The sequence below is a fragment of the Schistocerca nitens genome, chromosome 11 (assembly GCF_023898315.1).
Source record: "Schistocerca nitens isolate TAMUIC-IGC-003100 chromosome 11, iqSchNite1.1, whole genome shotgun sequence".
In the NCBI taxonomy this organism is placed as follows: Eukaryota; Metazoa; Arthropoda; class Insecta; order Orthoptera; family Acrididae; genus Schistocerca; species Schistocerca nitens.
The window spans coordinates 154,021,818-154,039,771 of NC_064624.1; the positions used below are offsets into that span (position 1 = coordinate 154,021,818).

The following is a 17,954-nucleotide window of genomic DNA, read 5'->3' on the forward strand; positions in this document are numbered from 1 at the left end:
TCACTCCACAGTGTGAATCACAGTTACTGACAGTCAACATGGGCCTCAACGGGGCTTTACTAGTAAAGCTTTTTAATCAAAATGACAGCAATAGTGCTGCCATTCCTCACGAGTACTGGCACTTACGGAGAGGTCCTCTTTCTGCACCTGGGTTGAAGAACACAATTTGGAAGTTTGAATTTACTGCTGATTTGGGAACTGCTCCTGGAAGAGGTTGACTGACAGCTGCACCACAAATTACTGAAGAAGTTACTGTTACCACAGCGTAGAACACTGTACGCAATGCGAACGAGCTGTCACGACAGGTAAACATTCCTCGGTCCACGATTCAAAAAGTGCTGCGAACAATTGTTTTTTGTTTGTTTATTTGCAACATGCCCCATTACAGCTTTTTGTAATACTACATGTACACTACTGGCCATTAAAATTGCTACACCAAGAAGAAATCAGATGATAAATGGGTATTCATTGGACAAATATCTTATACTAGAACTGACATGTGATTACATTTTCTCACAATTTGGATGCATAGATCCTGAGAAGTCAGTACCCAGAACAACCACCTCTGGCCGTAATAACGGCCTCGATACATCTGGGCATTGAGTCAAACAGAGATCGGATGGCGTGTACAGGTACAGCTGCCCATCCAGCTTCAACACGATACCACAGTTCATCCAGAGTAGTGACTGGTGTACTGTGACGAGCCAGTTGCTCAGCCACCATTGACCAGACGTTTTCAGTTGGTGAGAGATCTGGGGAATGTGATGGCCAGGGCAGCAGTCGAACATTTTCTGTATCTGGAAAGGCCTCTACAGGACCTGCAACATGCGGTCATGCATTATCCTGCTGAAATGTAGAGTTTCGCAGGGATCGAATGAAGGGTACAGCCACGGGTCGTAACACGTCTGAAATGTAACGTCCACTGTTCTAAGTGTCGTCAATGCGAACAAGAGGTGACCGAGACGTGTAACCAATGGCACCCCATACCATCACGCCGGGTGATATGCCAGTATGGCAATGACGAATACACGCTTCCAATGTGCGTTCACCGCAATGTCGCCAAAGACGGATGCAACCATCACGATGCTGTAAGCAGAACCTGGATTCATCCAAAAAAATGACGTTTTGCCATTCGTGCACCCAGGTTCATCGTTGAGTACACCATTGCTGTCTGTGATGCAGCGTCAAGGGTAACCGCAGCCACGGTCTCCGAGCTGATAGTCCGTGCTGCTGTAAACATCATCGAACTGTTTGTGCAATGGTTGTTGTCTTGCAAATGTCCCCATCTGTTGACTCAGGGATCGAGATGTGGCTGCACAATCCATTACAGCCATGCAGATAAGATGCTTGTCATCTCGACTGCTAGTGATACGAGGACGTTGGCATCCAGCACGGCGTTCCGTATTACCCTCCTGAGCCCACCGATTCCATATTCTGCTAACAGTCATTTGATCTCTACCAACGCGAGCAGCAATGTCCCGATACGATAAACCGCAATCGCGATAGGCTACAATCCGACCTTTATCAAAGTCAGAAACGTGATGGTACGCATTTCTCCTCCTTACATGAGGCATCACAACAAAATTTCACCAGGCAACGGCGTTCAACTGCTGTTTGTGTATGAGAAATCGGTTGGAAACTTTCCTCATGTCAACACGTCGTAAGTGTCGCCACCGGCGCCAATGTTGTGTAAATGCTCTGAAAAGATAATCATTTGATATCACAGCATCTTCTTCCTGTCGGTTAAATTTCGCATCTGTAGCACATCATCTTCGTGGTGTAGCAATTTTAATGGCCAGTAGTGTATTGTGTGTGTGTGTGTGTGTGTGTGTGTGTGTGTGTGTGTGTGTGTGTGTGTGTGTGTGTGTGTGTTGTATGATGATGACGATGACGAGAAGGGAGAGGGTGAAACCTGGTGCCAGCACAGAGCCTCTTCCCCAAAAATAGCACTAAGGGGAAGGGGACCACCAAGCTTAACATCCCCATCCAACTGACAGACACCACCAGCAGTGTCACACACCCTCACTTCACGAAACAGTGCTGGAGAGGTATCGTTTTAAGCTAAGGCATTGGCAAAAGTCTGGTGATCAGGAATGCAACCACCTCTCCTCCCCTTGCCGACCAAATACTGGCAGTGAAAATTTTTACCATCATCAGGATTCGAACTGGCTTACCCCCAGGTCGAGAGATACCGCACACGCGTGACATGTGAACAACTGGCAAATGGTATCTCCAGTGTGTTTCCAGGCTGTAACAGATGCAGGTCATCACACTGAGCAACGTTTGTAACCTGGAATGTAAACATTGTACCCAATTAACAAATGTGACCCCTCTCATGTGGAAATTAAAATGTGTTCCTTTCAATAGTTTATTTGTTATTTCTCTTCTACATGTCCTTAAAAATGTTTCCTCCAAGTTTCACTGCAATACAATCACTTTTCTTCATGGTGCCCTATCAAGTAGCAAAAGTTTAGTTAGTGCAGAATTCAGTGTGTGTATGTAGAGATGTCAATGGTCTGATGATGCAGCTAGGTGCACAACATAATCCACAGGAGTGGCGGCTATTTATTGACTCCAGTAAAACCAGCTTGAAAGCAGAACTACTGCATAATGGCAATGCATTTCCATTAGTACCTTTGGCTTATGCAGTAGACATGCAAGAAACTTATGAAACCATGGCTTTGCTGCTAGAGGCAATCAAATATAAGGATCATGAATGGCAGCTTTGCTGTGATTTAAAAGTTGTTGCACTCCTTACAGGTTTACAGGCTGGATTCACAAAATACTGCTGCTTTTTGTGCCTTGGGGACAGCCGTGACACCAAGAACCACTATACAGTCAAGGAATGGCCTAGAAAGAAGTCATATGTTCCTGGAAACGTAAATGTCAACAATACCCCATTGGTTGAGCCCGATAAAATCATTTTGCCTCCCCTTTATATCAAGTTGGGCCTTATCAAGAACTCTGTAAAAGCTCTGGATAAAGAAGATGTGGCCTTCAGTCGCTTAAAAGAAAAGTTTCCCAAATTAAGTGAGGCAAAGTTGAAAGAGTGTATATTTGTTGGACCACAAATAAGAAAATTGCAGAAAGATACAACCTTTGATACCAAACTCACAGATATCCAATTAGCTGCTTTATCTTCTTTTAAAGCAATTGTGAAGGGCTTTTAGCGTAACAGAAAAGACAAAAACTATGTTACCATTGTGAATGATCTGTTGGACAATTATAAGAACACGGGGTGTAGAATATCACTCAAAATTCACTTTTTAAATTCTCACCTTGATTTCTTCCCGGAAAATTTGGGAGCCATAAGCAATGAGCATGGTGAATGCTTTCACCAAGACATTCTTACCATGGAACACCATTACCGAGGCCACTGGAACCCTTCGATGATGGGTGACTACTGCTGGGGTCTTGTTAGGGAGGGTGATGAAACAGCAAACTGGAGAAGAGCTCTGTCATCGCATTTTTCAAAAACAAAGGCGATTAAAGGTGAAAATATCTTCTGAACTAATTTGGACCTTTATTGGCATCATGCCCATATATACACACAAAATAGTATTGATTTCAAACATTCTGAATGTGTATTTTTTGTTTGAATTAATTGTGTCAATTTTTGCTATTACCATTATTCTGCTGTGTATCTAGGAAATGTGACGTCATACAGAAAAACCGATTTTACCAATGTATTCAGCACCCCAAAATTAGGTAAATCCACCCATTTACAAACCAGATGCAGAAAAAAAGTTTAAATTTGTTAACTAGTGTAATTGAATTCAAATCAACCTATCGTAGAACGAAATGAACTATTGTTTGTTTCCACACAGCATGTGAAGTAATAAAACCAAAAGCGAACAGCGTATAGGCACAAAAGGTCAGGTGAATTCTAACACGTTTTATTGCTCTTATAATACAGCCACAGGGCAGCATACAAACACAGATCACACTTTCAGCTTGATGCTCTTGGTCACACCTATCTTGATTCCCGAGACTTCTCCACCGTATTTCTTCACTTCCTTCCTCGGCTCGCGAACCTGAAATTGAGACATGTTATGCACCATAAATAGTTACACAGTTGAAAGTTATAACAGTCGAAGGACGTGAGTGATTAGCACTATTTGGGAACGGAGTGAGACAGGGTTGTGTCCTATCTTTGAAATTATTCAATCTGTATAATGTGCAAGCAGTACAGGTGACTGGGAAGAAATCTGACAACTGAATTAAAAGTTCAAGGTGAAGATATAAAATCTTTGACGTTTGCTGACAACACTGCAATTCCTTCACAGATGGCTATTGGCATGGAAAAGCAACTGAACGAAATGGATAGAATGTTCAGAAGAGGTTTCAACGTGAACACCGATAACAGTAAAACCTGGGTAATGGAGTCTATTCAAATTAAATCAGGTGAGTCTGAAGGAATTGGACTACAGAATGAGAAACTAAATAAAAGTGGTAGAAGAGTTTTGCTATTTGCGCAGCAAAATAAATTATGGATTGCCAAGTGTGGACAGGCTGATTCAGCAGCCCCTACCAATGTCGTTTTCTGCAACCCACGATGTTACAGCTGGCCTCCAAAAAAACATGTGTTGAGATTTTCATATTTTCTCACTCACAACACACATTCTGTTAGTCCTATGGTAAGAAATCGACAGGACCTTTTTGTAGAAAATTTGATGTAGTTACATTTTGTACTGAGATACATTTCTTCTAGGGGCCACAGTTCTCAAGTTAGTCAAGAAAACCATACGAAAGTGACTTTCAAATGCATCTCCACTCCCACACTCAGCTCCTATTCGTCAGGATTTCTTGTTGTCATTCATTGCGCTCTCTCCAACCACTGTACAAAAACCTGCAACTGCACGAATTATTTCCCACATCTGATTGACTTTGGTCTTCAATGTCTGAAATTATTATGCCACCGCCTTAGCTTGAGAAGTGACAAATTGTAAAATTAATGTTTATGTAAATTTTAGGTAATAATTTTGTGAATTTTAACAGCATAAAATAAACTATTACATCGCTGTAATTGTCAGGTCTCCTGACTATGGAACTGCTGTGCTTGTAAGGGTTAAGTTTGGATCAAACTGTCAATGTAACTAGTTTTACCGTAACATTTACACAGATTTTTTTTTCTTTCATCACACTTTACAGGCACATTTAAATTAGTAATGTTAACAAAACAGATGACTATGCAGGTGGCATAACGACCTGATTGACAGAGACCAAAAAAGGTCGAAAATTGGGAATAGTCTGTGCAGCCGAAAATTTTTTTACAGTTGTAGGAGGGAGTACAATGAACAACATACTAGAAATCCTGATTGGTGCGGGATGAGTGTGAGGATGGAGGTGCATTTGAAGGTCACTTTTGTACATTTTTTTGAATACCTCAAAAACCATGACTGTCAGCGAAAACATATCACAGTACAAAATTTAACTGACTCAAATTTCCTGCAAAAAGTTACCGTTCATTTTTTCTGCAAGGCTAACGGTATGTGTCTAGCGAGTGAGACAAAATGAAAATCTCATGCACGGGTTGCATAAAATGACGTCGGTGGGGCCAGCTGAATCACCGTGTATAAACGTAAACTGGCAACAGAAAAGAAGGTTTGTTAACATCTTGTGTAAATTTAAGTCTTGGGAAAGTATTTTCTGAAGGTATTAGACTGTTATGTATCATCGTACAGAACTGAAACATGAATGGTAAACACTTCAGAAAGAAGAGTGTAGAAGCTTATGAAGTGAGATGCTACAGAAGAATCCCTTGGACAGACTGAATAGCTACATCTATATCTACATCCGTACCCTGCAAACCACCATGAAGTGTATGGCAGAGGGTATGTGCCTTGTACCAGTTATTAGTGTTTCTTCCCGTTCCAGTCACGCATGGAGCGCAGGCAGAATGATTGATTGAATGCCTCCGTGGGTGCTCTAATTACTGTAACCTTGTTATTATCCCTACGTGAGCAATAGGTGGGGGTTGTAGTGTATTCCTAGAATCATCATTTTAAGCTGGTTCTTGAAACTTTGTTAGTAGACTTTCTCAGGATAGGATAGAGTCTGCCAGTTTAGTATCTCCAGCACCACTGTACCACTCCCCCACAGGTCAAACAAACCTGTGACCATTCTTACTGCTCTTCTCTGCATACATTCAATATCCCCTGTCAGTCCTATTTGGAACGGGTCCTAGACACTTGAGCAATATTCTAGAACGGGTCGCACAAGTGATTTGTAAGCAATCTTTTTTGTAGACTGATTGCACTTCTCTTGTGTTTTACCAATAAACTGAAACTACCACCTGCTTTACCCACAACTGAGACTGTGTGATCATTCCCATTACACATCCTTACAAAGTGTTTTAAACAGGTATTTGTATAAGTTGGCTGATTCCAACTGTGACTCACTTATAGTAATGGAACTTTTTTGTGAAGTGCACAATTTTACATTTCTGGACATTTAAAGCAAGCTGTCAGTCTTTGCAACACTTCGAAATCTTATCAAGATTTATGCAGCTTCTTGCAGACAGTACTTCAAAATGGATAACTGCATCATCTGCAAAAAGCCTCCTGTTGCTATGAATATTGCCTGCAAGGTCATTAATATACAACACGAATGGCAAGGGTCCCAACATACTTCACTGGGGCATACCTGGAGTTACTTCTACATCTGACGACGACACTCCATCCGAGATAACATGCTGCGTCCTGCCTACCACGAAGTCCCCAATCCAATCACAAATATCACTCAATATCCCATATGATCTTACTTTTGGCAACAAGCATAGGTGTGGTACTGAGTCAAATGTTTTTTGGAAACTAAGAAATACTGCATCTACCTCGCTCCCTTGATCCAATATTTTCAGTATGTCATGTGATAAAAGTACAAGTTGGGTTTCACACAATCGATGTTTTCGGAAAGCGTGCTGGTTGGCGTGGAGGAGCTCATTTTGTTCAAGTTACCTCATTATGTTTGAGCTCAAAATATGTTCTAAGGTTCTAGAACAAATTGATGTCAAGGATACTGGACGGAAGTTTCGAGGATCACTTCTACTAGACTTCTTGTAGACGGGTTTCTTACAACTACTGGGAACAGTGTTCTGTCAAAAGAATACATGCCAGATCACAGTCAGAAGAGGGGCTAACTCAGCTGCAGCTAAAGAAGAGGTACTGACTGATAAGAAATCTACGGCACAACCTAACTACAAGGAGGGATCGGCTTAGAGGACACATATCGAGGCATCGAGGCATTGTCAATTTGGTAATGCAGGTAAGTGTGTGTATGTGATGGGGTGGGCATAAAAATTGGAAGGGGTGCACAGGATAGGTTAGTGTGGAGAGTTGCATCAGACCAGTCTACAGATTGGAGACCACAACAAGAACAACAAGTTATACTTGACTAGTCCCACTAACGAAATAACTCACCCAATAGAACTACAGTGCAGGTAGTGTGACAGTACGTCACATAAATATTGACATTAGTATCGGTTGTAAACCGTAATTAAGTATTTTATGAATATATTTAGTGTAAAAGATATAGTTAATGTTCTTGAAACAACTGATATGTAGCGATAATTAAAGAGTAGCATCTTTATTTAATGTCTATGAAAATAAAAAAGGATCAAAAGAGATGCGATTGTACGGCCGAGGATGAAGGACGTATTTTGTGGTTGTTGTTGTTGTTGTTGTTGTGGTCTTCAGTCCTGAGACTGGTTTGATGCAGCTCTCCATGCTACTCTATCCTGTGCAAGCTTCTTCATCTCCCAGTACCTACTGCAACCTACATCCTTCTGAATCTGCTTGGTGTATTCATCTCTTGGTCTCCCTCTACGATTTTTACCCTCCACGCTGCCCTACAATGCTAAATTTGTGATCCCTTGATGCCTCAAAACATATCCTACCAACCGATCCCTTCTTCTAGTCAAGTTGTGCCACAAACTTCTCTTCTCTCCAATCCTATTCAATACCTCCTCATTACTTACGTGATCTACCCACCTAATCTTCAGCATTCTTCTGTAGCACCACATTTCGAAAGCTTCTATTCTCTTCTTGTCCAAACTAGTTATCGTCCATGTTTCACTTCCATACATGGCTACACTCCATACAAATACTTTCAGAAACGACTTCCTGACACTTAAAACTATACTCGATGTTAACAAATTTCTCTTCTTCAGAAACACTTTCCTTGCCATTGCCAGTCTACATTTTATATCCTCTCTACTTCAACCATCATCAGTTATTTTACTCCCCAAATAGCAAAACTCCTTTACTACTTTAAGTGTCTCATTTCCTAATCTAATTCCCTCAGCATCACCCGATTTAATTTGACTGCATTCCATTATCCTCGTTTTGCTTTTGTTGATGTTCATCTTATATCCTCCTTTCAAGACACTGTCCATTCCGTTCAACTGCTCTTCCAAGTCCTTTGCTGTCTCTGACAGAATTACAATGTCATCGGCGAACCTCAAAGTTTTTATCTCTTCTCCATGGATTTTAATACCTACTCCGAATTTTTCTTTTGTTACCTTTACTGCTTGCTCAATATACAGATTGAATAACATCGGGGAGAGGCTACAACCCTGTCTCACTCCTTTCCCAACCACTGCTTCCCTTTCATGCCCCTCGACTCTTATAACTGCCGTCTGGTTTCTGTACAAATTGTAAATAGCCTTTCGCTCCCTGTATTTTACCCCTGCCACCTTCAGAATTTGAAAGAGAGTATTCCAGTTAACATTGTCAAAAGCTTTGTGGTACACACACTGTTTTGTTTTGCTATACAGAAGGCAGCCATTGAGCGGCTACACATATTTTATGTAAGTTATTCGTATTTATTGCTAAAATAAACTTGTTATTATTATTACAAAATGAATTTATTTGTAATAGTTGTCACCTCAAATGCTCGCAGTGGCTAATTATTTTTAATAAGCATTTTTTCAGTAATTTGCACTGCGAGAAGCTCATCTTCCGATGCATTACGCGCCGAAGTATTAATTTATTTTTCAGTGTTAACAGTAACTGTAAATGCGAGAGATTTCGTTATAAGAACCTTTTTAAATTGCAACAGGTAATTTATTTACATTAAAGTTCATGTTTTTAAACTATACAGATTCCATGAGTTCGGTAAGTTTTATCTTCAATTCAGTTAACGGCAACTATATTTTAGTCATCATGTTCAAAATCTAAAGTTGGTACATGAATAACTGAGGCCGTTCAAGAATCCGTTTCATAATTACTTATGCACGTAAGTAAAAGTGATAAGAAAAGACAATATCCCTGAGAGAAAGAAGCATGCCGAGAAATTAAAAATACAAATATATAAAATAAATATATGTAATTTCCTTTGTATATGACGTAACAAATATCACCAACGTCACAAGTGGCGCCCAACATGGGGTGCCACTTGTAACGTCGGTGGCATACGTTGCGTCATATAGAAAGGAAATTACATATATATTTTATATATTTTTATTTTTTAATTTATCAACAATCAAAATTCTCTCAAGCCTTGCTTTGCAATCAATAAATAGAGATTAACAAAATTACATTCAATTCGGTTAACGGCAACTATATTTTAGTCTTCACGTTAAAAATCTAAAGTTGGTACATGAATAACTGAGGCCCTTCAAGAACCCGTTTCATATTTACTTATGCACGTAAGTAAAAGTGATAAGAAAAGACAATATCCTTGAAAGAAAGAATCATGCTGTTAAATTAAAAAATAAAAATATATAAAATATATACGTAATTTCCTTTGTATATGACGTAACGAATGCCAGCGACGTTACAGTAGGCTGGCAACTCACCTGGCCCTTGCGGCGCACGCGCGCCTTCTCGTACTTGCGGCGGTGCCGCACCCTGGGGTTGCGCATCTCCTTCTTGCGGTACGGCGTCAGCCCCTTGTTCTTGGCCATTTCGTAGGTAATGGCACGCCGGTCTCCCTCCTTGCCACTCTCCCCGTCTGCAATTTCTTCACTGGCGGAGTCTTCGCCTGTGACCGTGTGAAAGGCACAATAACAATTTGTAGCACTGACAAATCTACCAAAGAATGCTGACCAATACATTGCCTGCTTCAGAGAGTAAGTAGCAAGTGAAATGAAATTATATTAATTTGTATATACACTTTGTTCTATAGAACCACAATGGAAGGAAGGAAGATTAGCATTTAACGCCCCATCGACATCGAGATCATTAGAGACGGAGAACGATCTTTGAATGTTGCGAGGATGGGGAAGGAAATGGCCCGTGCCCTTTCAAAGGACTTGTCCTAGCATCTGCACAGAGAGATTCAGGGAAATGATGGAAAACATAAATCAGGAGAGTCAAATGTGGACTCAACCTGTTGTCCTCCCAAATGTGAGTCCAGTGAGCCAACCAACATCCCACCTCACTCGGTCATTCACAACATGCTATAAAACAAGAATACACAATACAAAAAGCATTTTAAAAAAAAAAAGATAGAGAGAGGTTGGAGGAGTGGGGGAGGGGGGGGGGGGGGGTGAGGGTGGTCCTTACATCCCTTCAGCAGACCCTAAGTGAAATTGTGAGAAAACGAAATGCCTACAGTCATCACAATAGCCGTCCCACTATAGTAAATGGCTGTTGTCCCAAAGACCTCCTGCTGTCAAAAGTATAGACATAAAAAACCTGAGTGAAACAGTTGTCATGGATTTGGGATGAACAAAAATATCTGAATCATATTTTTGTTTATGATATAATCTACATCTTCACCTACATACATACTCCGCAAGCCACTGAACATTGTGTGTGGCAGAGGGTACCCTGCACCGCTACTAGCTAACTGCTTTCCTGATCAACTTGTAGATGGGCAAGGGAAAAATGACTATCTACATGCCCCTGTTGAGCTCTAATTTCTCGTATCTTATTTTTGTGGTCCTTATGCACAATGTATGTTGGCCGGCAGTAGAGTCGTTTGGCAGTCAGCTTCAAATGCTGGGCCTCTAAATTTTCTTAACAGTGTTCCTTAAACAGAATGCCACCTTTCATCCAGGCACTCTCATTTGACTTCCCAAAGCATCTCCATAAAACCTGCATGTTGTTCGAACCTAACAGTAACTAATCAACCCCGAATTGCATTGATGTCTCCCTTCCGTCCAACCTGGTACGGATCCCAAACACTCGAGTAGTAGTCAGGAATGGGTAACACTAGACTCCTATATGTAGTCTCCTTTACAGATGAACTACACTTCTCTAAAATTCTCCCAATACACGAAAGTCAGCCATTTGCCTTCGCTACTTCAATCCTCACATGCTCATTCCGTTTCATATCACTTTGCTACTTTACACCTAGACATTTGGTTGATGCAGCACACTACTAATGCAGTATTTGAACATTACAGGTTTGTTTTTCCTAATCCACACTAACTTACATTTTTCTACATTTACAGCCATTCATCATACCAGCTATACAGTTTGTCTAAGTCATCTTGTACCCTCCTACTGTCACTCAATAATGATACTTTTCTGTACACCACAGCACCATCAGCACACAACCGCAGGTTGCTGCCTACCCTGTCCGCCATTTGTGTAAAAAATAATAGCGGTCCTAACACCCTCGCCTAGGGGACTTCTGACGATACCCTCATCCTCGATAAACGCTCGCTGCCAAGAACACTGCACTGGGTTGTATTACTTGAGGAGTCTTCGAGCCACTCACGTACGAGAGGGGATACAAAAGTAACTGGAATCGTAATGCTGCACATCGTGTACTTGTAGTACCAAGTTGTGCCGCCAGAGGGTTGTAGTAGGAGCTCTGCTGAGTCATTCTGCCACACGGTATCACCCAACAGTGAGAAGTGTGGTTTCTTCGGCAGTTCTTTGAGTGTGCTTACGGTGCAGACGTGACGCGAGGAAATTGCTAATTCTTACGAACAACGTGCAGCAGTGAAGTTTTGTTTCTTGCTCGGCAAGAACTCAGCAGAAAGTGTTGCGATGATTCAGACAGCCTACAAAGACCGTGCTCTTAGTAAAACACAAGTGTACGCATGGTTTTCTCAGTTTAAAAAGGGAGAAATGGTGGTCGAAGATCAGCCCCGTTCCGGTCGACCTTCAACTGCTCGAAGCGAAGACAACATCGACAAAATGCGTGACCTCATCAGTGAAGATCGACGCAGGACAATCGACCGACTCGAGAACTTTGTCCGGGTTGTCCTGGAGCTCAATTCGGTGCATCTTGACCATCGATTTGGGGATGCGAAGAGTGGCAGCAAAATTCGTGCTGAAGCTTCTTACCAGAGATCAAAGGGATCGTCGCGTTCGAGCCTGTCTCGAAATGAAGGACGCGTTCAAAGATGATTCACATTTTTTCAACAAAATCATTACAAGTGATGAGTCACGGTGCTATGGGTACGATCCAGAAAGGAAACAACAGTCATCACAATGGAAGTCACCTGGCTCACCTCAACCAAAAAAAGCTCGACAAGTGAAATAGAATGTGAAAACGATGTTGATCTGTTTTTTTGACATCAAAGGGATCGTAAACTCTGAATTTGTCCCTGAAAACCAGACAGTAAACCAACAATTCTATTTGGAGGTTATAAAATGGCTTCGCAGAAGTTTGTCACGAAAACGTCCGGCTTTGTGGGATTCTGGCATGCAGTTCCTGCATCACGACAACGCTCCTGCATACACGGCTTTCAGCGTTCGCCAGTTTTTGGCCTCGACGAAGACGACTAGCTTGACCCACGCGCCCTATCTGCCGGATTTAGCACCCTCGGACTTCTTCCTATTCCCGAGGATGAAAAAGAGACTTGAGAGGGAAGTGTTTTGCTGATCAAAGTGCAATGTCATGAAAGTGCTAGCAGGTATCAAAGAGGACAAATTTAAAAGGTGCTTCGAACACTGGAATGGACATTTGGACAAGTGTATTAGTGCTAACGGAGAGTACTTTGAAGGAGATTAAGGTTGTATTTGCAAACAATAAAATATATGCTTTCTATAAAGAAATTCCGGTTATTTTTGGGTCCCCCCTCATATCTGGCAACCTATTCCATATGCTTGTACCTTTATTAGCAGCCTACAGTGAGGCACTATGTCAAATACCAAACTTGTTGCAAACATATTTATATACAAGGAGTAAAATACTGTCACGAAGAAATGAAGTTCCGTAATTAATTTTCTGTCCGTTTGAAGGTAAACATTTGCAGTTCCAGTACTCACTGAAGCCCCACACCACAGTACTGTTGCATGGTGGTAGAGCATCCCACTGAAAAATTGGAGTATTGTATGGTAAAACAATTTCTGCATTTAAAAGGAAACAATGCTCCAACAATCTGCGCCAAGCTGGTGGCAGGGTAGGGCTACAGTGCATCACTGTAGGACGCAGCGGTCAGGTGGCACAGATACTTCCAGTGTGGCCGGAGTCTGAATAAGAGAGATCAAAGTCTGAGTAATGAAGATCGAAGCTGTCAATTATCTCACTGTGAAAGACCAGGAACTGCCAGAAGAGTCGAGGCCCTAGTGCTCTGAGACCGGAGTATCACATTTGAGGCAATATCGGAAAAAGTGAAAAACAGTCGCAGATCAGTTTTCGATACCTCACACGATATTCTCCACGCGAGAAAAGTTGCCGCCTGCCGGGTTCCCCACACGTTCCCGACCGTTCGAAATCCCGTCAAACTGAGGTGGCAGTGCGAACGTTCAGATGCGTCAGATGACTTCTCTGCCACCTAATGACTACGGAAAAGTGCACGTAAGAAGGCATTCTGTGCACAGAGATACAGAGAATACTTTGGAGCATTGTCAGTGTGGTGTCTCTCTCTGCCTTGTGCCTCGCACTCATAGCCGGGCACAACGGCATTAATCCATTAACGGGGGACGTATGCGAAGTTGCAATACCTTGAAGGAAAAAAAAAAACTTTATACAGTCCAAAGTTTTCAAGGCAATGTAACTGAATTCAGTACAGTTGTTAAGGAATTTTATATGGATACAGGCATACATTTTCATGCTTCTTTTTTCAACAAGGTGAGAGCAAGTGTTATTTTTTTGAAAAATCTGTCAGAATGAAATTAACATATTTCCGTACAAAGTTTGATATACCATTATTACAAATACCTGTGGATCAGAATATTGATATCTTCTTCTAGAGTTTTACAGCTCTCCAAATTTTTCTGGAAAAAAATATATACCCAATCTTCGGGCTTTTCTGTTATGTAAATACCTTACTATTTTAGAAAATGAAAATTCCTTCCACAGAATTAAACAATGGAAAATCCAGGATGGAATGTAACAATATTGGAAGGAAGGTTGCTACTCGCATATAGCAGAGATGCTGAGTCACGATAGACACAACAAAAAGATTCACACAATTATAGCTTTCAGCCATTAAGACCTTTGTCAGCAAAACACACACACACACACACACACACAGCAGCCCGTGCTCCCTAGCCACAGCAGCAGTCCAAATGCAGCTGTTTGCTTTATGATATTAATAGCTGCCTCGGTGTGGGACAGTAATTCCCAAGTCTGGCTTTTGCTAGTCTCTGACACTGGTGCAGGAAGTCTGACCTGAAGAAGTTGCAGTGTGCTCGGTGCAGGAAATGGCGATCCTCCCCAGCGGTCATCTGGGACTTTGATGACGAGTGTGCCTGCCATCACGCCTCCTGCAATCCGACACTGGCCCAATCTCACATCCAAACGCTCCACAAATGTGCATATTGCAAAATTTGACTAGCCGGCCAAATGGAGACCCACAATGAGGTACCTTCCACACTCTGTCAGGTGCCGATAATGCTGTCTCGATGAATATGACACGTTGTCAGAATGAGATTTTCATTCTGCAGCGGAGTGTGCGCTGATATGAAACTTCCTGGCAGATTAAAACTGTGTGCCGGACCGAGACTCGAACTCGGGACCTTTTGCCTTTGGTAGAGCACTTGCCCGCGAAAGGCAAAGGTCCCGAGTTCGAGTCTCGGTCGGGCACACAGTTTTAATCTGCCAGGAAGTTTAATATGACACGTGTCTGTGTCCTTCCCAGTGATCACCCAACATCTGATGCTGTTCACGCCCCTTATACCAGTAGACTCTGCCAGGTCTGGTAACAAACTAAATATGAGGTGCGTTTTTTAAGTAAGTACGGTTTTGAAATTAAAAAAAGACGTGCTAAGATATCTCAATAATTTTATTTTTACACGAAAGTCTGTACCTTAATCTACGCACTGATGCCATTATAATCTGATTCTTCGTTGTTTACATTGTGTACTGAGTGTTTAAGATGCCTCCGATAATCACGGGTCCCACCGACTGTGAAGTGATCGATATTCTTTGTGAGATCTCTGCAGTTTATGGAGAAAACATTATGAGTGATGGAATGGTAAGAAAGTGGGTGAGAGCATTTAAAGATGGCCCCACAAATGTGCTTTATGAACAACGGAGTGGGCATCCTTTGGTCGTTAATGAAAGTTTGGTGCAGGAAGTGGACAATAAGGTGAGAGAAAACAGACGCTTTACGATTTCCTCCTTGCGGGATGACTTTCCTAATGTTTCTCGTAGTGTTTTGTATGGCATTGTGACCGAGCACTTGAATTTCCGGAAATTGTGTGCACGTTGGGTACCGAAAATGTTGACGGATGTGCCCAAAACCAAACGTTTAGACAGTGCATTGACTTTCCTTGAGCGATACCACAACGACGGTGATGATTTCTTAAGCCAAATTGTTATGAGCAATGAAATGTGGGTGGCCTATGTCACACCAGAATCAAAGCAACAGTCCGTGGAAGTTGGGCAAGGGCATTGTTTTGCTGCAAGACAATGCCCGTCCACATGTGGCGAATCAGACCAAAGATCTCATCACATCTTTTCGATGGGAAACTCGAAATCATCCTCCGTACAGCCCCGATCTTGCGCCCAGTGACTGCCATCTGTTCCTGCACTTGAAGAAACACCTGGGCGGTCAGTGTCTTCACGACAATGACAAAGTCAAAACAGTGGTGATGCAGTGGTTAACAAGTCAAGTGGCAGACTTCTATGAGCAGGGTATTCAAAAGCTACTACGTTATGACAAGTGCCTCAATATTGACAGAAATTATTTAGAAAAGTAGATTAAGGAACAGGCTTTCATGTAAAAATAAAATTATTGAGATATCTTAGCACGTCTTTTTTAAATTTCAAAATGGTACTTACTTAAAAAACACGCCTCGTATGAACAAGACTAATGCATTACGGTGACAGGGCTACCTGTTGCGGGGAACTGCAATTCTAAATCATTAAAATACCTACCGACGGAGTGTGGGTGTACGAGGCGCTACTCGAGGGGGGGCGGGAGAAGGGGGGGACACATTGTTTATATAACAACCTTAACTTCTTCAAAATACTCTCCATTATAAGTAATACATTTGTCCCAATGGTGCTTCCACTATTCAAAACATTTTTCTGTAGTCATCTTTAGAAATGGCTGACAGCTCCTCCCTCATTTTTTTCTCAACTTCTTCAATGTTGTCAAATCAGTGCCCTTTCGTGCCTCCTTTCATGTGTGGAGAAAAGAAAAAGTCGCACAGAGCCAGGTCAGGCGAATAAGGTGCGTGGGGCAGCAGAACTGTGCCATTTTTAGCCAAAAACTCAACATTCCTCTTCACTATCAGTCAGAACCTGAGGAATAAATTTGGTAGCAACCATTTCATTGCCAAATCTTCTGTTAAAATTCGTGGAACTGAGCTCTGACTAACCCACTGATCTCTGACAGTAAAATGTAAATGTCAGTGATTAGGGCCTCCCGTCGGGTAGACCATTCGCCGGGTGCAAGTCTTTCAATTTGACACCACTTCGGCGACTTGCGCATCGATGGGGATGAAATGACGATGATAAGGACAACACAACCCCCAGTCTCTGACCCAGCCGGGAATCGAACCCGGGCCCTTAGGATTGACATTCCATCGCGCTGACCACTCAGCTTTTCTGTGGAAATTATGCCTCATAACATATAAGCTTATTTGCACAGATTTAAGGACTTCCATCCACTTATTAATCAAAACAGTGCCTATGCCTAAAGTGTTTATGCATTATTTTATTTCTTTTACTTTTTATGTGAATGTCTACAATGTAACAGCTCTATATTTTGATATTTTCTAATAGCCGTCCTACGCATAACTTTAAATAGGCATCTCACACAATTACACAATCAGTCAGCAGCTAGCATTCAAACAGCACAGTCACTAAATTACGTGCCAGTCAGGTTGTTTGTTCGATCAAGGTCGAGTCACTGAAGTATGTGATCACTACATTAGTCAATCAGAGTAATTACGTTATGTTCACTCACTTACTAGTCAGTCAAGGGTGCAATTACAAATGCCAGCTTGCAATGTTCTGTTAGGCTACTCACAGCATAAGTAGCTTACTAACCTGTGTTATTAAATCTGTACAATTTGTTGCAAGTGACCCAGGCATCGAGGGTGTTTAAGATTGATAAATACAAGAGAAGTGACAGGAGTTAAACTAAATTGTGTCATTTAACAACTGATTAAAGCACTTAATAACCATAAGATGTGTTGTAACTTCCTAAGCACACTGTCTATTTCTTTAGTGCATACAGGAACAAGGAGCAAATGCTGTTTGTGGGCAGAGAATACAGATATTAATTATTTTACATCTAATATCAAATAGTAAAAGTAATACATAATTTTGTTTGGTGCAGTTGTGGCATCAGTTGCTAACAGTAGATATGAATGTTGAAATATATTAATTTACAAAGATTTACAATTCAGTCAGTCTTCAATACAATGACTGTTCTGTAGACGATGAGCCCCGACCACTATGAAAGTCTGTAAATGTTTTGAAATGGCAAACACACCGATGTTTGAACTTAACTACACCCGCCACTGGAGTTCTGGAAAGGGTATGTTCGCATATCATCGGTAGCAGCTTGATTGTTCGTGGTAGCCCCCCCTGTTTGCATATCATTGGTAGCAGCATAATCGTTTGTGGCACCCCCCTCGTGCAACAGTGGTGGC

The 17,954-nt window shown here is 41.7% G+C and overlaps 1 protein-coding gene across 1 annotated transcript in view; it reads right to left on the reverse strand.

Annotated features, from left to right (window-relative positions):
* Positions 1 to 3,880: 3,880 nt before the first annotated feature.
* Positions 3,881 to 17,954, reverse strand: part of LOC126212813 (something about silencing protein 10) — a 195,196-nt gene continuing 181,122 nt past the window's right edge. Inside the window, exons 9-10 of the mRNA XM_049940224.1 lie at positions 9,797 to 9,981; positions 3,881 to 4,034 (exon numbers count right to left, since the gene is read on the reverse strand). Coding sequence (XP_049796181.1) covers positions 3,942 to 4,034; positions 9,797 to 9,981 — 278 coding nt within the window. The 3' untranslated portion in view covers positions 3,881 to 3,941. The remainder of the gene's footprint in view (positions 4,035 to 9,796; positions 9,982 to 17,954) is intronic.